Source organism: Aethalodelphis obliquidens, unplaced genomic scaffold (assembly GCF_003676395.1).
Source record: "Aethalodelphis obliquidens isolate GAN/ISIS:26980383/991018 unplaced genomic scaffold, ASM367639v1 scaffold1, whole genome shotgun sequence".
Classification (NCBI taxonomy): Eukaryota; Metazoa; Chordata; class Mammalia; order Artiodactyla; family Delphinidae; genus Aethalodelphis; species Aethalodelphis obliquidens.
The window spans coordinates 29,133,521-29,158,410 of NW_020837945.1; the positions used below are offsets into that span (position 1 = coordinate 29,133,521).

The following is a 24,890-nucleotide window of genomic DNA, read 5'->3' on the forward strand; positions in this document are numbered from 1 at the left end:
CCAAGGTTCTCATCTGGTCATCCTGGCCAACAGCTTGAAAACTGCCAGACATATGAGGAAATAGGTCCTACATTATCCAGCCACCAGCCAACTCTCCAGACGATAGCACATGCTGAGAGAGCTCAGCAGAGATCAGCCAAGCTAACCCAAACAAGGACATGATCTAGCTGGTCCAGAGAATTATTAGCTAAATAAAAAAGGGTGTCGTTTTCAGGGCCAAAGTCTTGCAAAGCTACTAGATAAGGTTACTTTAGCAGGTCAAGAACTGGGTATTTGACTTAATATTTGCTCTAGGCCCATTTTCCATGTGAAAGCATCTTATACGAGGCTCTTTGAGTCCTCTGGTAAATAGCCTCCTTAAATGTGGGTCAGGCATCTTATGCTGAATTTATTACAGTGAATTCCAAGCATATTTACGTCCCAGAAGAAATGGCAGGCAGGTAAAATATCTGGTAAATGTAATTAAGCCTTACCAAGCACCAAGAATGTATAAATGACTTCTCAATAAATAATTATTGAATTCATAACATGGGTCTCACTGAGTTTCTTATTGATATATTGCTGCAAAGCAACATCTATGTTAAAAACCAGGATATGACAATTCTGACAGTATCTTCCAATGTTCTAATTTACTCCCATCTTCTCCATTGACCATTTTGCAATCCTTCTAACTCACCTATTCTCACTCTGACAGCACTTCCTCTGCAGATGTAACTGACACCAAATGATTTCTCATTTTTTTCATCTCCCCAAGCCCACTACAGGCCTTTGTTTTCTAAGCTATTTTATTATCTTTGTACTTATCTACCACTGGGCATATAGTAGGCATCCCATAAACACACCTTAATATTAACGACTTATGGGCAATTTTCATTTGAATGGTGGTCCTGTTATTTCTGAATTATGATGGAGGAGCAGAAAGTTTAGCCCACAGCATAGCTTGGGTCCAGGATTTAGTGAAATGTGTTGCTCTCAATCTTCTTTGGGTTCAACCTTGAGATGCAGCCTCCTGAGGATGTGGTGTGATTGCTACAGTTAACAATACCTCATAATCCCTAACTTCAGGTGCTTTCCTTGTGGGTATTAAAGGAGGGTCCTGGGAATCGTGAAGGAAGTTATGGGAAAGTGTCTGTACAGGCTCACGGAGAAGGGAAAACATCTAGAAAGCAAAAGGAACTTATGTTTCTTAATCACTTATTCTGCGCCAGATACTGTACTAAAAGTATATTATTAAATATAACATGTCTTTGTGGTGGGACTATTTTTGTCATCCCCATTTTATAGAAGAGGAAACTAAGGCCTAGAGTTTAAAAATACTTGCCCAAAGTCCTCCAACTGAGAAGTATAAGACACTGGATTGGATCCAGTAAATTCATTCTATTTTCCAGTCATAATTCTACACCCTCAGCTCTACCTGTTACACACTGTTGCTGTTTGCTGCTGCTTAGAAACACCTTTCTTCTTGTCCACTTCCTTGTACTTCACGTCTCCTGGCTACATCTTACTTGTGGTCCAATCCTCTGTAGGATTTATTGCCTTTGGTGATTCCTCTCCTCCATCCCAACCTCCAATGCTCAGATTCTTGTTCTGTGTTAACACAGTTTAAAGGCTCTTCAGATCTGCCCTCTCTGAATTTACCCTCACTCTTACCTGACTATCCAATCATTTGCCTACAGGTACTTCTCTCCTGCTAGACTTAGTTTCTCTGGAGGACAGAAGCTATGTTTGATCTACATTTATATTTCCAGGGCCCAGCTCATAACATGTTCTAGATGAATGAATATATGAATGAATGAATGTTAATCACTGCCGATAAAAATTTTTAGAGGTTTTCTATTCATGGATCACTATGCCAGCCCTAGAAATTCAATCAGAAGGTCAAGTTCTTGGCTTACAGGTCAGGTTGGGATTTTTATCTGAGATCTATTATGTCAAAAATATAAAGTCTCAGCAATGAAATGTAATCATACAAGGTTTTCAACATGCTTTGAAGCCATCAATTTTTTTTTAACTTGGCATCATAGAAGTAACAAATAGAAAATGAGTATTTTCAATCTTGCCCAAATGGATTCTTGGTCCATAAAGCTATTGAGGTTGAGTAATAGTCAAGGAGATAAACATTGTTGGAATCTTAGAGGAAGAATCCACTAGAATTGGGGGTGAGGGAATTGTTTGAGTTTTATAATTTCCCACCCCACCTATTTGTAATTCACTGCCTTTGGCCACCTCTGTGGTTAGACTAATGATCAGTTAAACCAGTGTGCCTGATTAAGCCTTCTACGTCTAAAATAAAATAGGTATATTGTCCTGGTGGAGCGCTTGCACATTTTTAAGGGACTTATTCAACGCCTATATTTTATAGATTTAAATAAAATTTGCTTTACTTTTAAAGAAATTTATAGTTTCGTATGTAATCAGAAGAATAGCTGTCATATTCATTTGACACTTGGAGTTAATAACAAAAGCCAGGATTAGAACAAGGTCCTCTGAAATCTGAATCTGAAATCTTTTTTTTTTTTTTTCCTTTTTAGTACTACAGAACTACATGTGTTAAGGGCTAGATCTAAGACCCGGTCTTGTGAGGTGATGAGAAGTAAAACAAAGAGAATTTTTATTAGGGAAATTGCTCCTGATACACAACTGCAGGTTTCATTTCCCTGTACCACTGCCTTAGCACATGGCTTCTATTGTGAAAGGAGCACGTGTTATGGGGGCCAGGGGGGAGGGGAGCAAGGCACAGTCAAATGTCTGCAGTTTTTGGATTTGCCCCAGGCCTCAGTGTCCCAACACCATGTCAGTTGACACACAGAGTTTAGTTATCCCAGATCTCTCCTGTGGTTTTAACAGGCTCTATCACTGGTTTTAGAGTCCCATCCCAACCTCTACTCCTTCAGCAGAAGTCAGGTCCATTCATTCCTTTCTCAAATATTTGCTTCTGTTTGCAAACAGTGGAGTCACTTAGACCTTCAAAGATGCTGCTTTCTCTTCCAGCAGCCACCTTGACTGAGATCGCGCTGGCTGAAGTTTCACACCATCCTGGGGTCTGATCTCAGCTCTCCCGACTGTGTGTGTGTCTGTGTGTGTGCGTGCGCGTCTGAATCTGTGCTGTCCCTGTGTGATTACGACAAAAACAGGGATCTAAGACACCAGTTCGCGTTTCAGGGTCTGGACAATCAGCTCTCCCCGCTTCCCCTCGCCGCCAGATTGGCCAGAAAACCGTCCCGCCTCCCGCACCTCCACCGGGAATCTTTACCTGCGCCTCGGGGCCTCGGGGGAGCCGCTGGTAGGAGCCGCTGGCGCTCCACCTCCCCAAGCTGGAAAACATGGTCCGCGCGGGCTCCCGGCGACGGGAAGCGTATAGAGGTCCGCGGCTGTCACCTCTCTTGGCTGGGGATGGTCAATTCGGCGCCTGGAAGGTGGGAGGACGCGAGCACTCGGCCCGGGAGTCAGCTGTCGCCCTACCCTCCACCCGCCCTTCCAGCGAGCGCCCTGGGCGGCGGCGGGGAACGGAGGGAGGAAAGGGCGGGGCGGAGCGGGAAGAAGTGGGACCTTCTGCAGAGGCCAAAGATCTCTGCCTTTGGGGGAATTTGCACTTGACTCGGTAATTCTCAATTTCCAGGGTTGCTCTGTTAGAAAATGTGTCCCTTTATAATAGAAGCAGAAAGCTCTTTCTTCCTTGGGATGACATTTAGGTGTTTGCAAACAGTGTTAACAGCTGTCCCCTACAGAAAATTGTTAAGGACAACAGGTTTCATTAGAATTTTACAGAGTGAACTAAACTGCAAGGGCTTTAAAATTAGAAACTAATGAAATGCTTCCCTTAGTATTACAAAATAATAACAGTATAGGGAATCTAAATTTTACTTTTCAAATTAATCATAAAGCTATGTAATAAATGGGAAAACTTCGTAGTATAGGATTAGCAAAGAACTAAATGAAATACATGACATAAATGGGGATATGAAAATTAAGAAGAATAGCATTTTGACTTTTAATAAATATTGATGGGACATGAACCTTGTATAAATAAGTATTGGTGTATGCAACAAATCACTTTCCATGAGATGTGTCTAATGGTCTAATGAAATAGTTTGTTTCAGTTCAGTAAGAAGGTGAAATAACAGAAGAGGGAGTAATTTTAAGAATTCTGTATAATGAGGATAAGGCCATGTGATAATTTTACAAGGATGGGTATTGTGTTTGTATTATGATTCAGGACCAAGGAACATTCTGTCTGCTTCTTGAAATTAATGTTAGAGGTAAGTGGAAAGAATTGAGTATATAGGAAAAGAAAAGGCCAGCATCCTTGAGAAAGGCGTTCAAAAGATGTTACTTACCGGGAGTTTTAGCCTGCCCACAGAATGGGTCAAAGTGAGGTACCAAAAATGTCTACATGAGGATTAGACCAAACGATAGCTCATGGAATTAAAGTCCTGGGGAATATTTAGAACATTTATTTGGCTTTCTTCCTCCCTTCAGAGGGTATTTGTCTGGCCCCATGCAAAGAGGAAGTTGTAGATTTCACTTTAAAATAAATGTGTCTGTGAAGAATTGAGGTCGAAGTTCAGGACTTAGAAATTTTGTTTCATGTCTTCCAGAACTTTTCACAAATTCACATACCAATTTGGGGACATCTTTTACTCAGCAGCCTCAGCCTGAGGGGCCCTTTCTCCATCTGCACTTTTAAACTATTCACTCTGTGGATTCTTTGTGGAAAAGGCAAGGTGTTATAGAGATAGTTCCTGCTTTTTTCAGCTATAAGGAAAGAAGGAACTTGAACCTGAACCAGAGGGGGAAGCCAGGAAGAAGAAAAGGCCTGGAAATAGCTCAGGCTCCAAACTCAACATATGTCTACCTTCCTCCGATTGGAATTAATCCCCTCAGGAAAGGGCGGTTCTAGCAACTGGAAACAGACAGATTTTCATGAATACTCAGCTCTTTAAAGAGACCCAGCTCCTTGATTGGTGGGGAAAGAGGAATCCCTAAAGTAATGGAATAGATGAAGTTAGAAAGGCCTATAGGTGTGTTGGAGCTGGAGTGCTGGAGCCCCTACCCAAAGGGATTGAGGGAAACATCTCTGGCAGCCCCACAAAATTACATTTTAATCTCAAGCTTCCGAAAAGGAGATACAAGATAAGACTATGCTAATGAAAAGGAGGGCATGAGTTTTGGGGTGTTTGTTTGTTTTTAAGAAAGAAATTACAGTTTTTATTGCTTCAGTGCTTAGTTAAGGAAAACTCAGTGAACTATTCAGATTTGTCTGAGGAACAGAAAATATTAAATAAAATGACCCTGGCATAAACAAACCTTATCACAAAATTAGCATTCTGATTCACTGAATTCTCATGCTAGCTGAATTGTGAAATAAATATTTCCTTTTGCAGCAAAAAAAAAACAAAAATCATAGACAGGTAAGGAGTGGAACGTATTTTATGTCACAATATTCAATTTTTTAGGCCGCTGGAAAGATTCCTTAGTAGGGTTCTTACCTTTCCAGGGATTCTGCTCTACTTTACACGTTCTGCAGGCACTGTACCTCACCCTTTCTTGTTGAGGAGAGCCTCATAGATCAGGGTCAGAATCCCTGAGACTGATTAAAAGTAAAGCTGAAAGAAAGAGCTGGCTGTTTCCTATTGTTACCTGGGCATATGGTTGTCACCGTGGCAGAAAGGGGACAATTCTTTTCTTCAAGGTGATTGCAGGTTATATCTTCATGGGAGGTGAGGGATGGAATAGACGTTATTTTCTTTGTTCTTGTTAACCTTGGTATTAAAATTGAATTCACAACTCTTCGGTTCTTGGCATACTATCATCATTTTGTTAAGGACCATTTTTATTTTATTTTGTTTTATTTATATTTCCCCACCTTCCTATCCATTTTCCCCACCATAAGTCAACTGATCTGGAGTAACACGTAAGTATCTTTTCAATTCAACTTCTACACATTTATTGAGACACTTCGTTATATTTAAAAACTCTATGGTGCTGTTTCACCTGTTTCAAATATATATACAAATGGTATTTTCCTACAAAGTTATTGCAATACACCTCCCTCCCTCCCCGCATATTTTTTCACTTAACGTTATTTGTAGAGCATCTACCCACGTGAGGCTACTCACACATTGTTCCTGACTGCTGCGTGATGTTTTGTTCTATGCAAATACTGCAATTTCCAGGAACTCAGAATGTGATTGAGCACACAGGCTCCAAGGTAAGACTGCAGATGCAAGTCTGGCACCACCATTTACCAGCAAATCATTAACACCTCAGGGCTCACTTTCCCATTTATAAAATGGAACAGTACTGCCTTCCTCATAGGTTTGTTGTAAGCACTGTGTGATTTATTCATGTAATAAGTAAAGCATTTAGAACAGCAAGGGCACATGGTAAATATTGCATAAATTATGATGACGATTATTACTTAGCTAGTCACTTAGTGAACAATATGTAGGCTAACTCCAACTGTTTTCCCTCGTGGTTAGTGCTGTAAGGACTCTCTTCAGGACTGATATTACATTTTTCTTAGATCAAGGGTTCTCAATTTTTGGACTCAGGACTTCTTCACATTCTTGAAAATTATTGACTACCCAAGTAACTTTTGTGTGTGTGGAGCAGCTCTACTGATATCTATGTTAGAAATTAAAATTTTAAGTGTAAAAATATTTATTAATTATTTAAAGATAACAATAATAAACCCATTACATGTTTTCGTAAATGCTAAAAATTAAAAACAAAGATTACAGGATTCTCAGGATATATTCCAAATCCACCACATCACAGAGGAGGTGACCAAGTCAGGAGAAAGTTTGATGACTTTCCCAACATTACAGTCATAAGGAAAACTGAGGAAAAACATCCGATTTCCTTGAATCCAGGATTCTTTTTGTTTCTTTTTTCCACTTTACCCATCTGATACCCTTTCATTTTGCCCCAAGTAGCTACTGATTTGCAAACATAAGAGAGAAGATGCAAAGTCTGCTCATTTTTACACTAACAAAGAGTAGCACAGTTTATTTGTGATTATTTTTGTTACGATCCTGAAGTTGTATCCACATGACTTGGCAAAAAAAGGAATTTCCAAATATTTTCCAAAAAATTTCTTCGGATCTCCACTGCATTTTGCTGAATGCTGTTCTTTACTTAACTAATATATTTCACAAGCATTAATTTAGTACCTCTGTGTGCTAGGCATTCTGGAAGGTGCTAGAAATGTAATGAATCATTCCTGTCCTCGTCAAATTATGCACTAGTGGGAGAGACCAAGAAGAAACAAGTACACCAAAAATAAATAAATAAATAACTACAAAAATGTACAGTGCAATGAAGAAAATGAACGGGATGCAATATCAGAGAATAATGAACCAAGACAGGCACCTCCTTCCAGACTAGTTTGGTGAAGGCTCACAGGTTATGACATGATAAATACACTGTAGGGAGCCATAAAAATAGCTGGAGGCAAACTATTTCAGGTAAAGGAATACTATGGACGGAAGCCTGAATTCTTCTTTGTGTTTGTTTTTTCATACATCTTAAGATGTAAATTACTTGAAAAATATAATCTTCCCATGACTAGGTGTTATTATACCTGCAGCAGGGCTGTATTCTTTATTTCTCCACCTTCCTTCCCCAACATCATCTGAAGCATTATTTGATTTGTAAGGAGGTAAATATGGGATAAAGTCCACATTTACTGTACTTAAATGAACATTTATTGAGCCTTCTCCCACATATCTGTATGGGATTCTTTCCGGACATTCTGTACATAACGCATTTCAAATAGATTTGAATATTTTTGCTCAAACTCATGTAGGATGCTAGAACCGAGCCTGGGAGGACTTTAAAAACTTAATAATAGCTAATATGTATAGTGCATTTATTACATGTCAAGTATATACTAAGATACTTACATTCAATATCTAATGAAGTCTACAAAACCAAACCCATGCATTTTTGAGAAAACAAATAACTTGTAAAGTGTCCTATGGCCGATAAGCCAAGAGTTGACCAGAAGCAGTTTTACCATCAAGATAGTCAGAAGGAAGGGAAACAGTGCACTCAAAACTCAAGAGCTGTGGTGGTTTATACGTACATTCATATTAACACAGCTAGGGAGGATGGTGTCAAAAGGGGTGGGGTTGTTACCATAGAGGAGGGTTCGAGGAGAAATACATTTTCTCACTGTGTAAACCCTGTCTTTCAAAGGCAGGGCGATGCCTGTGAATTAGGAATACTTTTCTGAATTTTCCATAGTTTAGGTGAATAGTCATTGAGTCATTCATCAGTTATTCATTGATTATCTATTATGGGATAGGTACTGTGCTAGGTGCTGGGTAAAAAAAGGGTGGGGAAGTAAAATCCTGTCTCATAACACTTACAGTCTAGTGTGTCTGGGGGAAGACAATAAATAGATAAATGAGGAAATGTTTTGATGTCAGATGGGAATAAATGCTACTGGGAAGAAGAATGAGGGGAAGAGGAAAAGGAATATGGATGATGTTGTTGCATACAATGTTGTTGTATGGTGATCAGCAAAAGACTCCCTGAAAAAGGGTCTTTCAGCAAACACCTGAGTAGAAAGAGGAACAAGGAATGTGGTATTTGGTAATATTCAAGGAAACCTTGACATGAAAACTTGCAAAACAGATGTCGACAGTTTGGAGAAAAGCTGGGACAACTGTGGGGCACTTTTCAGAATATCCACCTCACTATGGTTCTTGATGGCACAGTGGACGATATAGTGCAGACACAGAGGACCAAACAACCCTGATCCAAAGAAAGATTTATTAAAGTTGGATCTGAGTGTGAAGATGTTTTAGAAATATATCAGTTGACTTGGTTTGTTTCTATTTATCTTTTTTATGTAGGCACAATAGCGATACAATAAAACCACTGTCTAAAGTCTAAAGAAGCTCTCTAAAGAAGTATAAAATAACACATCTAATAGATAAGAGAACATTGTTTCATAGTTTCATTGGTAGTTTTATTGCTTTTTGGTTTTGTTTGTTTAAAAAGTATCATTTCAAAATAAGGTTAATATCGTTTAAGTACCTAGAAGTAGAAACAATAGAAACGCAGATGTAGAGAACGGAGTTGTGGACATGGGCGGTTGGGGGATGGTGAATAGGGAGATTAGGTTTGACATAAATACACTACCATGTGTAAAATAGATAGCTAGTGGGAACCTGCTGTATAGCACAGGGAGCTCAGCTCGGTGCTCTGTGATGACCTAGATGGGTGAGATGGGGGGTGTGGGAGGGAGGTCCAAGAGGGAGGGGATATATGTATACATATAGCCGATTCACTTCATTGTACAGCAGAAACTAACACAACATTGTAAAACAATTATACTTCAATAAAAAAAAAAATCGTGTGTATTTAAAAGCTTGAAAAAGAAGTCACAACAGGTTGTGTACAATTTCTGCCTCTTTCCCTATCCCCTCCTGGGCCAACATTCTCCTACTTAGAATCACTATCAATCTTTATCTGTTAAAGAAAAGGTGGTGGTTATGACACAAGAATGTAATCATTATCTTCCCATTAACATTAACAAGATGAATTTATGGGACAAGGGTGAGCTATAGAAGAAAGTTTTATTAATTAGGCTGTAAAAATGGCATATTAATGAACAGAGAGAAATCAGAAAAGATTTAGATTTAGATTCTTCAGACTATGGAAGTGATTATCCTTAATCATAGTAAATTCCTACTAAAACATAGACACGGTTTCTCCCCCCCTCCAGTGATTAGTTGGGAATTAATTTAAGGATTAATGAGAAAATTTTATTTTTATTCAAATTTGTAAAAAATGGAGGAGAAAGTGAAAATATATTATTTAATATGTTAAATTTATCCCTTTTTAATGAGCTGAAACAATCTAATTAAATCTCACATTAATTTGAACTTAAATGTCAATATACTTATGTATATTTGGAAATAATAATTATATTATGAATATATTAAGCAAATTACCTAAATGTATTATCTCCCAATTTTATGACTTGAACATAAAAAATATTTTTTAAAAAAGCGAAGAAAAAAAATCACCAAAACTCCATATCCCCATGATGGTCACCCTATGTGTGATTTTCTGTGTAAGCACCATTATTGTAGTTAAGTGCATTTTACCAGGATTACATTTATGTTCTTCCTTTTGCTACAATGATTTCCTTTTGCTACATTATCTACATAATTATCACTTAAAAAAAATCAACCTACTATTCTATTGTGCTAATGCAGCAAATTTAATTAATGAAGTAATGTCGATTCTTCAAATTTTAGATTATTATCAAATTTTTACTGTCACAGAGGACCTAGTCATAAACCTCTTTGTGCAGAAAGTGTTTTTATCCACTTCTTTTTATTACTTCCTTGAAACAAATTACCAAGAATCATTAGTTCAGGAGGTTTAAAATTTTTATTGGCTCTTGGTAACTTTTGGCAACATTATGTAAAAGTACACTACTAACATTGTTTCCAAGTCATATTTATTTCTAAATTGATTTATTTACTTCATCAATTCTGCAACTGTCCTCTAGTTCTATGGATAATAATGATTGTAATGGTGTAAACACCACTAACAATGATAAATTTATCTAGTTCAAAACATGCCAGTCACTATTCTAAGCACTTAATATAGAATTGTAATGGAAAATTATAGATTTTGTATTTAAATATACTTGCATTTGATTACTTACTCTTTCACTAATTAGCACAGTGACCTTGGGTAAGTTACTTAACCTCTTTGAGATAAGCTTTCCCAGTCATACTATGCAAATAGTATTAAAAATCTTGCAGGATTTTTGAGAGGATTGGTTTTCTTAATTTTAAATTTCTTGAATTTTTTTTTTTTATTTAGCCCTTTAATCTGACTGGAATTTATTTCTGAACATGTTAAAATTTGTGTAACTTCTTTTTCTAAATTGTTAATTTTTCATAACATTGCTTATTAAATATTATCCCTTTGCCAATATTTAGTGATATGTACTTCCTTATATTTAAATTGTCATATACAATTGTATGTTTATGAACTTTCTATTCTTTTTCACTGATATATTTTCATGCCAACACAATAATACTTTAGTGATTATTGAATCCAAATATGTTTCATTCTTTAGCAGGCTATACTTTGCTTGCTAAACTCACGTTTTTTATTGTTCCATTTTTTCAAAGCACTATTTCATGGTTTTGAAAATTTATTTTTACCAGAAAATTTTAGAATTATTTTCTTGAGTTTCAAAATAAGTGTATGGGGTGGGTTTTGTTAAATGCATTCATTAACTTCAGGAGTACCGATATCTTTTCAATATAATCAAATTGTTAAGGCTTTGTGGATAGTTGCTCAATGTAAACAGGTGCAGCAGTCTCTGTAAATGAGACCGCTGGGGAGAGAGGGGCCCTCCAGTGCTCCTATTAAAATCAGTCGGCTTTAATAAATGTTTTCACTAGAACAAAACCCATGTGTGATTGTATCTACAGAATTAACTGAAATATATTAAATCGGGTACCTTTTTTGAAATATACAGGATATGCATTCTAAACTATTCCAGTTAAGTATAAAATTTGCAATCATATTTTAATTATCAAGAGTATAAATATTGGTATATTGAACCAGAATGTGGCATTCATAAAAAAGCATGAGGAAATTAATTCTGACTAATGAATTAAATCCTGATTTAACTGAAATCTGTTTCAATTTAATTACATATGCCCTCAGTGTCATGCTATTTAAATGGAAGATAATAACATGGCATTTTATAAAGTTGATTTGCATGAAATATTTAAATAAGAAAAAGGACAAACGTATCTTAAATGAATGGCCCAAGTTATACAGTACAATTTTAATATTTTAGACAGCTGTTCACAAAATTTAAATTTGTTAAATAATAGTAATGATAATTAATATTATTAGCATTCATTTAGTGCTTCCTACATGGCAGGCATATTCTAAGTGCTTTCTTTGTATTCATGTTATCTCAGAGTAAACTTATGAGGAAGAAATTATATGATCCTCATTTTATAATTGAGGAAACTGAGGCACAGAAAAATCTAAGAACCTTGCTCCAAATTATACAGAGTGAGTGTTTGAACCTGGGTTGTTCTCCAGAGACTGTGCTTTCAACCATTTTGCCCAGAACAGTTAAATCCTTTATATAGTCTATCTTTCTTCAACTTTGCTTAGCAATTGCTTTTGATTATCTATAGATTTGTAAATTTTAGCTGAAATCTTTTACAATATTTTGACTATTTATTTCAGCTGATGAGGGATTCCTAGAAAAGATCAAACAAGGCTTAATAAGTGTTCTTGTTCAGGATTAAAGGCTAATCAGAGAACAAAACAGTGAGCATATAGAATGGATTAAAAATAGAGCACAGCTTTCAAATATGACTTTTCAATTAAAAGTATGACATATGACTATAAAGTATTGCCCTTTTGCCCATATAACACTTTCTGATTTAATTTCAAGACTATTTTATGATTCTATAAAAATTGTATCAGTAGAATTGTATCAGTAGAGGTCTATAAAAGTAAGGTATTCGTTTGACCTTTATTCTTTCTACACCAAAAGTAAAATAAGCAATTACATTCAGCTCCTATATAGAAGCGGGGGCTGTCCAGCTCTAGCATTAACAATTGCAAATTCAGCCTTTACCTTTCTCTGGCCAAGGATGGCTGGTCGGGAGCAAATCATCAGCCAATAGGAGTCCCCCAAGTCAACTATATATGTTGCTTGAGCACCATCTTCTGGACACTTTAAATAGCAACCAATTTGGGAACACTAAGATACCAGGGCAACATTTGAATTCCAAATATACTTCCCTTTATGCCCCTGTGTAGTAGCAATCCATTTCCACTAGCTCTTCGGAATTAATTGCCCAGGCAGGACATTCACCTCCTTCTTTGCCTACTGATTCGCTGGGATGAGGCGCTTCAAGTGGCCAGGTGGTAGGCTAAACTTCCTAGTTTAATGGAACCATATTACTGGGTCTCCTGGTGGAAGAATTCCTCCCTTGGGAACCAAGACCACTAAACTAGCAGAACCACAAATCCTGAGGTCCCTAAGGGCTCTGACACAGCTACTTAACTCTGCCATTGTAGTGTGAAAGCAACCATAGACAATGGTGTGGCTGTATTATTACAATAAAAGTTTATTTAACAAATAAGCAGCAAGCTGAATGTGGCCTGTGGTTCATAGTTTACCAACCCCTGATATATATATGATACATCTCATATATATATATATCTCCCCGATTTTTTGGCAGATAGATACAGATACATTTAGAGATAGAGATAAACATGATAGATATAGAAATAAATTTCTAGTAATAAGGAGCGTCTACTTGGCTGCTGAGACTGTTTTATCTGCCACCATGAACCAATAACCCTTAAAAGCCCTGTGCTAATCTTTTTCTTAATAACTGTGGTGTGTGTACACGTCTGTGTGTGTGTATGCATGTTAATCTAAAATCTTCTGTGATAACTAAACTTATCCTGCTACTTAAGATTGTAAGATTGATTCAAATCCCAAATCCACATCTTATGAAATATTCAAGGGGCTCCCTAAGACTTCTGGGAATACCCAGCATAGTCTTAGTCAGTGTCATCTTTACTTTCAAACTCCTACTTTAACTAAATTAGAACAAATAATTTATTGCCACTTCTCCACAACTTGTTAACTCAAACAGTGAACTCAGAGTTTTCCTTATTTTCTACACACACACACACACACACACACACACACACACACACTTTACTGAAGGCCTTATCTGGCATATCTGACTTTACTGATGTTCTGGACAGATGACCTAGGTTGACCTAGACTGCAAAGTAAGAATTTGAAATTGAACATTAAACATTATCTCATGGTGCTTTCCACCAACAAAGGGTCCAGTCTCACGGCATTTTAATCAGCTCTCTCCCACACCATCCTATTCTGACACATTTTATTTTGTATTTTATATTTTATTTTACATTAACACAGTTCTGACACATTTTATTTTCCCAACTTCCTGCTAACTATTGCCCTCTAGTGGCTTCTCAAGGTGTTTTCCTAAACACAGACTTCTCACACCTAAAAAGAACTCAGGTGTCAGCTGTTCAGATCAACTCATCTTTAAACATTTTGCTTGCAACAGACCAAACCAGTATTCAGCATAGTCTTTATATAACTTTACTTTGTAACTCATTTAAGTTATTGAGTAATAATTACGAAGATATTATTTCTCCACATAATTTGCCAAAATATGGCATCTCTGATAATAAATGATCTGTCAATGAACAATATCAAAAAAAGATATCTTCCAATAGGGTAATTCACTCGGCCACATTTCATAGTAGTTAATCTTATTTTGTGTAACACAAGAAATAATGAAAATTAGAAGGCTTCAAGGAACCATATTGACGTGTTTGTTGTTTTTGTTTTGTTTAATGGTACTGGCAACTGGATTTACTACCCATCTATAAAATTCTGTGGGCCAGAATACTATGTTTTAGTCTCAATGATCAGATCTCAGCCAAATACCTTTATAGACACTTGCGTGATTAAAAATATCTTTTGAAAGAAAGCTGTTCATTGTCACATTGTTCATTGTCCTTTGATACAACTCAGGTGGGCTCCCTGCCTGAGAGGGAATGTAGAGAGGACTCCTTATTTCTTGGAGCAGAGCTGTAACCTTGGCTTTTCTCCTGCTGGTCTTCAAAACAATCAAATATGTCAAGTATCTGCAGTTAAGACACATTATAGGCACTTGTGAACAAGAGATCAGTATTCAGGAGTAAGCTCAGAGATGGAATATGAACTCAGGTATGATTCACAGAGGTCATGATGAGATATTTTTGACAAAGAGCACAGTGAGAGAAGAGCAAAGGGTAAAGGAGATTTATTGATCAGTCCTAAGATATACTGATTGCCCTTGACTATGCACCTTTTACTAGAAGCTCAATGTCTAAAATTTCTTGAGTTAAGACTCTCAGAGTGAAGTTTGATTTTGCTTAATATTTAGTTGACTACTTATTACGCTTTACTGGATTTGGTAATTCAGACCAAAAAAAAAAAAAAAAAAATCCTCCACACAGGATTAGTGGGATTAATAGCCAAACTTTTGTCTTTCATTATACTTACAGAACCCCAGGGAAGTACCAATGTTGGAACTCAAGATGAGGAGTCCTATTCTCTGGAAATAGTTTTCAGTTTGCCCTTATCGTTCTTGGGACTGGAATGATTTTCTCAGCCTTCCTTTGACATCTGCTGGGAAGGATCAGTGATTCTGTATAATGATTCTATATTCATGAGTGCTATCTATCTTTTCAGAAAGTTCTATGATTATAATAGTACAACTCTTAGACACGTAAGGTGTAATCTTTCTCTTTTCTATTTCTCATTGCAAAAATGAATTTTGTAAGTGATTTTAGGTATTGCTATCTCCATGGTAGCAAAGGGGGTGATGAATCAAAACATTCATGTTTTCTTTGCATAGAGAAAACTGGAGAATAAAGTAAGGTGTCCCTACATCATCACTGCACTCTGGGATATCCAGATAGTTACCTTAGATTATGTTAAAAAGAATTTTAATTTACTATTTGTGCTGTGTCATTGTTACATTGTAACAATCTGACTATTCTAGTTAGATAATGGGTAAACAATTTAAGGGAATGAAATACATTTCTCTTTTCCTGATTATGTTTTCTAGGGTGAAAAATATTAAAATTCATCCTTGCACTTGAATTAGAGAATTGTATAAATTATCTGTCTCAATAGATAAACACAGGCATAGAAATATGGAAAACTGAACATAGTTATAGTATAGCCTTGTACATATTAATATTGAAAGCTATTAAATTGTGCCTCTGTGTTGAATGTTTTTTCATTTTCGTGCAACAGAACTTTGCTTTTGCTTTTAAGAACTGAGAAAACATCAGTCCTTTTCCACACACCCTCTCATGATTACATGTCAAATTCTTAAATTAAATATGGCATGTTAGATTTTTTTGTGGTCCAGAGGGTAAATAATATGTACTAAACATTTGTAAGATATCTAGGACATTCTTAGTTGCTTTATCCTTAACATGTGGAAAAGATTATTGTTTCCCACTCTGTGTATAAATAAACTAAGAAGAGAAATTGTACAAAGTTTTATTGCTGCATGTTTCTATATTTGATTTGAACTAGACATAGATTTCAGATATTCAGTTTCTTGAAGAAATATTAAGGATCTGTTCTATAGGAAATTTAAGATGACTAGTACATGGTAATTTATGAAAATGTCCTAAGTAACAATATAAGTCAATTTAATTGCATATGTTCCTAGAGTAAAATTGTTTTTCATGGCATCCTGACTTAAGTACCTAAGTATTAGTAAACAATGATATCTTCAGATGAATGGTAAGAACAATGAATACACAGTCCATTTGATTCAAAGTTACTATTTATCTCCCTTAGAAGCTATGGTGAAGGAACAGATGAACTTGCTTTCATGATATGACTGCCATTAAGAGAAGTAATCAAGACTAATGTGATTTTTTTTATAAGATGTTTACTCTTTCCATTTAAATTAATTGTGCCCCAGCAAGTATTTAAATGCTTTTCTTAGTAAAAGATAAAGTAAATGGCAGAAAATATCAGTAGTTTAAATTTTGAAAACATAATCAATCTTTTATACAGTATTTTTCCCCACCCGGTTGCTTTGGTTTCCTTTTTACATCTCATGAATAAAAAGCATCTAGTTAATGATCTCTTGTCTTTTGAGAAAATGGCTATAATTAATTTGCCTCACTCAACTTCTAACTCAGATAACCGATTCTAGAAACAGAAGAAAATAAAAACTCACAACAGTCATGGTAGTAAACCTAACTGAATTTGGGAACATTTTCTACAAACTGCCAGGATGATAGAAATGAGAAACCAATTAGCTCAGTGATGGGAAGCAGTAAGCCATTCTCTCTGCGTCCTCTGCCATTTTCTTCCTGTTTCAGAACCTGAAGATCTTTATCAAATAGAAAAATTTACAGCTATTCTTCTACTTCCTAGATGCTACCTTATGATGTCAATGTCTACAACCCAACTCAACTTTTTCTACATCTAATTAGAGACCAAAATTTCTGTAATACTAGTCGGATAGAACCAGGGGCCACCCAAAATTGAGACTGATGGTGGCAGCTTACTATCTTCTGCAAGATGTAATGCACACAAATAAGTATTAGAAAGAGGGATGGGGTCGGGAAGACCTCCGGTCATGGTACATACTGAAGGTTCTACAGATCCATGTGCATTATTCGTTCAGAACATTAAAAACCTAGGTGGTGAGTATAGAAAGGGCTCATTTCATTCCTGCAGGATCCAAATAGATAAAAGCCTTCTAAGTAATGAAAGAGCATATGAAATCAGCACATGCTCCTGAAACAGTGTTCTGGATAAAGTCCCAATAAAAGAATGGGACTTGCACCCAAGTTGGATCACAATGGACATAAACTCATTCCTCGGTCCTTGTGATGTGGTAATCACTGTGCCTGGTAAGAGTTCTCCTTATTTAGGACTGAGTACATTTTTAAAAGAGGGAAATTAAAATGTATGATAAAGCAACAGAAAAGAAGTCTTTGTGAAATTTCAGAGAAAGAGGAGACTCCAAAAATGATTTACTTTAAGACATATAACGATCAGCATGTTAATTCTCCTCAGGACACAAGGTGTTTCCACATTAATTAAGCATGGCAGAAGACCACAAAGAAAGAGCAGGTTGGCATGAAGGTGAGTTAGACATGGTAAAAAGGAGATGGGTGAGAAAAAGAGGGACTTAATATATTCCATAAATGAAAAAAGCCAAATTGGAAGAAGAGTACAGCATATTCCAGGTAAAGTCAATGATAATAAATTCGCACCTTAAGATATCCTGTGAACGAAAAGGAATTAACACCTTGAACATATCTTCATATTTTAAGAAACAGAATGGTAAATAGAAAAATTCTAGAAGTATCAAGGCAGGATAACTAAGTTGCTTACAAAGAATGAAAGAATATTTTTACCGGTCTCTGAGTTCATCTGTGGAAAGTTTTTTTCCCATATTCATTGGCAATTTACTTTTCTTGTTTTGTGAATCACTGGTTAATATTATTTACTATTTTTAAAACTGAAATATTTTAGTTTCACAACTGATTCATAAATGTTGGTTCTTATTGTAAAACTCAAACACTGTAGAAGTATAAAGGAAAAAATAAAAGTCTCTTGTATCTCTCAACCTTCATCATAACTCCTCTGAGCAAATCTGGCCACTTTCAACTAATGCAATAGGAGGACTAAAAGAGCTCATCCTTCTCAATCTATTAACTCCTAGAAATATCTTGCTCTTGCCCACACCTATTAATGGAGAGACAGGAGTTGGTCTGTGAAGAGCAGAATTCTTGAAGTTGAAATATGGAGTGGTTACATTTTTTGGTAATGAGTCAAAATCTAAGATATGACCACAGGAGTGAGTGTATGAGGTAGGGCAAGAGTTGAGATCCTTAGAGGAGAGTTCAGGAAACTAAGGAACCAGGGCTTTGGAAGGATCAGCTAGGTGTACATTGAAATCACCGAGAATTTTGGCAGGAACAGCATTGAAGAGATGGACAGTAAGCCAGGAGTGAAGTTGGACAGGAATAAAGACGCAGATGTAGAGAATGGACTTGAGGACATGGGGAGGGGGAAGGGTAAGCTGGGACGAAGTGAGAGATTAGCACTTACATATATACACTACCAAATGTAAAATAGATAGCTGGTGGGAAGCAGCTGCACTGCACAGGGAGATCAGCTCGGTGCTTTGTGACCACCTAGAGGGGTGGGACAGGGAGGGTGGGAGGGAGGGAGATGCAAGAGGGAGGGGATATGGGGATATATGTTTATATATAGCTGATTCACTCTGTTATAAAGCAGAAACTAACACACCATTGTAAAGCAATTATACTCCAATAAAGATGTTAAAAAAAAAAAAAAGTGAGAGCACTGCAAATGATGCAATGAGAAGGCATGGCTGGTGATGTATCGCGATAGAGGGAAGAAGGGAGAGTGATCTTGAAGTGGCAATGCTGAGCAAACAGCCAGCCACCCCTCCTCCAGGCTGAGCAGTGTTCGGTGGTGCCTCCACCAGAGAGGGCTGCAAGGGAGCCAGTGTCCTCAGAGGAGAACTTAGTTTCAGTTAGAGCAGGTAGTTAAGGGAACAGGTTAAGGATACAGGGGGTTTTTCTACCGAATGACTATGAGTTCTAAAAGCACAGCAGGAAGGTTCAGGGAGTGAGAAGGAGAGGAACGTGAATAAGAGGAGGGATGTTCAGATGCCTCATGGTCCCTATAGTCTGGGAGAGGAGGGATGACCTGATGTGTTTTTTTTGTAGCAACTGAAAGAAATCCAGATGGATACCATAATAAGAATCGTCTTAATGGGCTCAGGGGAAATGGTGATGGAGGATCTGTGAGCACCAGGGTTGGTGGTAGGGAGAGAGAGAGTGATGAGGCTCTCGCCAGAGCATCACAGATATGGAGCCCTCCTTTATTCTCACTGAGGGGGCCAGAGGAGGGGACATCTTGCCAGTATACAGCTGTCCCTTTGGATGGAACCCCCAATAATCCAGTCTACTGAGGGATCTAGAACTCTGATTTAACAATGAAAGAGCTATAGATTCCAGATTCTTATTTATAGAATACCTTATACTCTATACTTTCTTATACCTAGATTCTTATTCAATGGTTCTAGGAAATACTGGGGGGCCTAATACCACTTAGATGTTTAGAGTTAGGAAGCCTGAGAATGACACGGCTGGATCTGCATCACGGTCACTGTGGAGAAACAGGGTGGATTTGGAAAGAAGATGGGAAGAGACTATTTTGTCTCCTTGAATGAAATGTAAAGAAACGAAAGGCATTTAGTGACATAAACAGAGCTTTTGTAATCTACTTGAGCTGAGAAGATTAAACTGGGTTTGAAGCTTTCTAGGTTATGTGGCTTTGTGGTAGCCACAGTTTAGGTGTGACAAAGGAAGTCCGAGAGACAGTTACACAGATGGCCAGCTCAGAGAGGAACCAAAAGCCAAAAATAAGCAGAATATGCAAATTCTTAGAATAGTTTTAATGCAAGTTCTTTCCCAAGACTTTTTAAGACCAGGTTTTAAAATATCTGTTTATGGGGCTTCCCTGGTGGCGCAGTGGTTGAGAGTCCGCCTGCCAATGCAGGGGACACGGGTTCGTGCCCCGGTCCGGGAAGATCCCACATGCCGTGAAGCGGCTGGGCCCGTAAGCCATGGCTGCTGAGCCTGCGTGTCTGGAGCCTGTGCTCTGCAACGGGAGAGGCCACAACAGTGACAGGCCCGCCTACCGCAAAAAAAAAAAAAAAAAAAAAAAAAAAAATCTGTTTATGGATACAGCATATGATTAAATTGGATTTTTTATGGTTAAAATGAAACGAGCAGTAAAAATTTTACAGATTACTCTCAGGATTAAAGCTCTGTAATTTTACTCACTCTAACCATAAGGAGGGAGAGGTGTCACGCTGATCTAAACTTCCCCGTTAACAAATATGCTGAAAAAAGATTAAAGGCAGGCTGACTTGCAGAAATGCATTTAAATTGTTCAGCGAGCATATGGAAAGTTATTTGCGTTGGTTAATGGAAGATGACACACACACACAAAAAAATCAGTTCTTTCCTTTCCATCTCACTGGTATTTAAAAGCAAATAAAACCAATCTGATTGCATTAAAATTCTGAAAGTTGGGCTTGGCAGAAATACTTTAGAGAGGAATGAGGAAATATCCCTCTACATCTCTGCCTGAATTCCAAAGATGTCTGAAGAAAAAGGGGTGTCAGATGGAGGCCAAAACATAACACTTTTTATTAATAAAGCTTGGTGGGAAGATGCAGTGGAGAATTAGATCCATATGGTCCCAATAATCGGACTCTAAAATCCAGAAAGTTTACTAACGTAGTAAAGGCTGTGTTGGTAAAATCTCTGGTATGAGGAACAGAGAATTACTACACCTTGAGGCCAAGTGACCACTAAGGAGACCAAGGGAAAGAGCAGTGCTTTTTTTTTCCATTTTAAAATGATACGAGTTTTTTTCCATATCCCAGCTGCTGTACATTGAGATGTCTCGCACTGAATGTCATTCCAGTTATCTATGGCAGAGCAATAAACTACCCCAAAACTAAGTGGCTAAAAACAAAACATTTTGTTATATTTCATGATTCTGTGGGTCAGAAATCAAAACAGGGCTCAGCTATAAAATTCTTCTGGCTCCCCAGGGTCATTTGGGGGTATTCAGCTGATGGGCTGATACAGAAGTCCAAAATGGATTCACTCACATGCCTGCCTTAGCACAGATTGATGGAAGACTGGGTTCAACTCTGCTCTTCTATCTCTCCATGCAGTCTCAGGGCCTCTCCACATGGTTCCTCCAGCTGAACTTCTTACATGGAGACTCAAGACTCCAAAGGTGAATATTCAAGATACAGGAAATGGAAATGTTAGTCTGTTAAGAGTTGGACCCAGAATCTAGCGTCTCATCATTTTAGCCACATTCTATTTGCAAAGAAGTCAAAGAGTCCACTCAGATTCAATCAGCGTGGTAGCTTGCCTGCCCTTTGACTACACAGAAAATACATTCAACCCTTCCCATGACCCCTCTGAGTTCTCACTGCACTACAGCAACACGCTTAGGCCAGGTGCCAGGTGTGGACGAGCCTCCTTGCTCTTGGGGCTTGATTCCTCTCTATCTGATGAGCTATGAACTAAAGAGACACGTTTTCCTACCACCACACAATGGTGAGATAAAATAAAAGCAGTAGGAAACTCAGTTCAAATAAGGAGGGAATGAGAGGTACAGCGGTTACTGAAATCTAGGGTCAGGGACGGTTTTGCTCCCTGGGAATGATTCACCTCTGCTCTTGGCATTGCCTTTTAGCTCTTGGTTCTGGTTTTTTAGGTCCTTATCTATATGCACTGATCAATTTTTATTTTAACCAAGTGACCTCCTCAGCCTGCTTTCTGTCCATAGTAGGTTGGGGAGGTCCAAAGACTCCTTTGTATTTTACTTTTAAAATCCATGCCATTAGCATAAACCACTCACAAATTTTTTTTTTTTTTTTTTTTTTAACTGAGACAGGCCCTTTTCTACCTCAGGCAGAGAGTAAGGCTGCTGTGGGGCACCATCTATAAGATCCTTTAGAGTCCTAGGAGTCATGCGCTTACATTTTTTGAGGTCTCAACAAGGGGATTTAGAGCAGCCACACATTTACAGTCTTTACTGTGAGTTTCTTTCAGTGCATTGGATTTTATATTTGCTGAGGCTATTTCTTTCTTTGAGAATTTTTTTGGGAATAACTAGGGATGAAAAACCATTTTATTTTCAAACCTGACAATCCCTGGATTCTTTGTATTTCCTCTAAATTCTTAAAGTCTAAGTGAAAATGGTACAATTCTTTCTTTAGTTTCTCTTTCTTTTCCCATCCCCCTTTCATTTTGTATTTAATCATAGAAAGAAGTCTGTTGGAATTTTCCACGTTCTGTCTATAAATTTCTCCAGCTAGATCAGTGAGTTCATTAAATATTTATTTTCCACATTATGACTGGGAGCTATGTTACCAAACTTTCCAATAAAAATTTTCTTACTGTTTTTCAAATTTTCACTGTCTTCTGTAGACTCTTCAACTTTAACGAATCATCTTGGGAAGACCCTTCCAGCTTCGGCCAGCTGCCCTGTTCCTGCCATGCTGTCCCAAAGCCAGGGGCAGTTGTTTTAGGTTTTTGTTATGACAGCATTTCTATTTCAGGCACCAGATTTTGTAGGATGCAACCAAGGAAGAAGAACTACTATGAGTGATAAGGAATGGGGATTTATTCTAGGGATTAAAACTTGCACTATCATTGAACCTGGTGGAGAAGTCTTGGAAGAGTGTTACCTCTGCATCCAGTAGCCAGCCTGAAGTTGCTATGGATCATTACGGCCAGAAGTAGAGAAAAAAAAAGGGGGGATGTGAAAGTGGGGTGATCAAGAACAAACTGGAACCTATGTTTATTTCTTAGAATTTCCAACCAGGATGATGTGAGTGACTGCAGAAGCAGCTGACGCTTCACACAGAACTAAACACACGCCTGCCCCAGGACTCAGAAAAACTGAACAAGGAGACCCCTGGGATATTGAGGAGCTGTGGGCTTGAACGTGAACCTGCAGAACAGTAACAGTGTGGCAGTGGGCTGCAACAGTGTCTGATGTCCCACACGCAACTTCAAAGCCTAATTGTTGCTGCTTCCATATTTCCTTCCAGATACAGTTTTCCATATGCCTAACCCGACTGGAATTACAGAGACAAGAATTCTGGGAAATGTAGTTCCAGTTCAGCTAAATTGACACAGGACAAATTCACTGAAAATGGGTGTAAGTCCTTCAAGGTGAGTTCATTCCCACCAAGTCTCTGATGTACCTCAACTTTGAAAGAGTTCAAGAGTTAATAGGAGGCTCATAAATATCCCAGCACTGACCAAACCCTCAGCGAATTTAGAAAAAAGCCAATTCCTAGCCATGAGGACTATTATTATAGAACTCAATATTTAGCATTGCCAAAGTCTATTGCAAGAGACATAGCTGTAAATGAGTAGCGATGGGTAGATGGGACGATGGGTAGGGCATCCTGGTTTCAGCTCTGACAGAATGCTAGTGCTATCCATTTAATACCAGATAGTCGATGCTCACTGTATAGATACATAAATTGTAAACCTCAACTCATTCCTGTAGGAGGGTTATTTTGATACAAGCATTTACCACATTTCCGGGTAAAGTCCACAAAGACATACCCCTTTTTTTTTCCAAAGTGGCAATCAAAACATTGCTAATGTCTTAGAAAGTGTGGACATTTGCAAAGTTGAAAGCTTTTCTTTGCAATCTGGAAAACCCTCTTCATTTTCACTTCCTTGCTCTTTATTGCTGTATTAAAGGGGAGCTTTGTCAGGTAATGTGGACTCCACACGTGGGAAGGTATTTTTAGCCTTGTTGCTTCTACCATTTGTTGTAGAATTGCTTAGACCTACAAAGTCTTCCTGCTTTCACATTTGTTTCAGCTAGAGAAAACTTCCTCTGAAGATTTCTCAGTTGAAGCTGCTGTTGATATTTCTGGTGTTCATGTACCTAACAGCCCAGAGAGAACAGATAACTCTGTCAGTCTCTCCTCCACTTCTGAATTCCATAACTTTCATGTACATGTTCATTTAAGACAGAATATTTGCATGTCCACCTGTAATAACTACACCATCCTGTTATAACTCTAGTACTTCCTGCTCTTGAGCCGGAGGTCATGTTATATGAATTCCAGATTAGCCTTTTCCTGGTTTCTGGATGCTAAAAGGCTATACCATTGAAGGTCTCTCTGTGGGGAAAAACTTTTCTTACATAGATATAAATATTCAAGGACTTGGGGATGTTTAGTCCTTTTAAAGTATTATGTGTCAATACCACTGGAACTGGGGTTGGCACATTTTTATAATAGGAAGAGAACTTGAAGAAAAAAAAGTTTCATGTTACAAGAGCTACCAATTGAACAAAGAAGAGAGAAGAAAAAATAAAGCAATATTAGATTGCTCACTTCCCCTTATAATTTATTTCTAATGACACAGTCATATAAACGTTCAAAAATATTGATTTTGTTTTATCCTTTTCACCCTGAATAGAGACTACTTAAAACTGGAATGACTGATAAAATGTAAATTACATTGACACAAGAGGGCAGCCTTCTCATATATATTTTCAAAATAAGTTGCCAGGACTTCAAAAAATTCTGTAGATATTTTAACTCACATTAGAAAAGAAGGGAAAAAAGGAATCCTAAGCAAAATTAACCCTTCAAGGTGATTATTTTGCTAGGTTCCTTATTTAATTACTG

At 37.6% G+C, this 24,890-nt stretch overlaps 1 protein-coding gene and 1 long non-coding RNA gene across 2 annotated transcripts in view; both read right to left on the minus strand.

The window, feature by feature from the left end:
- The window catches only part of LOC113618386 (multidrug resistance-associated protein 1-like), a 77,147-nt gene extending 73,385 nt beyond the window's left edge, over positions 1–3,762 (minus strand). Inside the window, exon 1 of the mRNA XM_027102488.1 lies at positions 3,254–3,762. Coding sequence (XP_026958289.1) covers positions 3,254–3,325 — 72 coding nt within the window. The 5' untranslated portion in view covers positions 3,326–3,762. The remainder of the gene's footprint in view (positions 1–3,253) is intronic.
- Positions 3,763–13,127: 9,365 nt separating this feature from the next.
- On the minus strand, positions 13,128–24,890 carry LOC113618394 (uncharacterized). The gene is made up of 2 exons (XR_003432000.1): positions 21,321–24,890; positions 13,128–14,718 (listed from the first exon to the last, which is right to left on the minus strand). It is a non-coding gene; the product is annotated as an uncharacterized LOC113618394 (long non-coding RNA).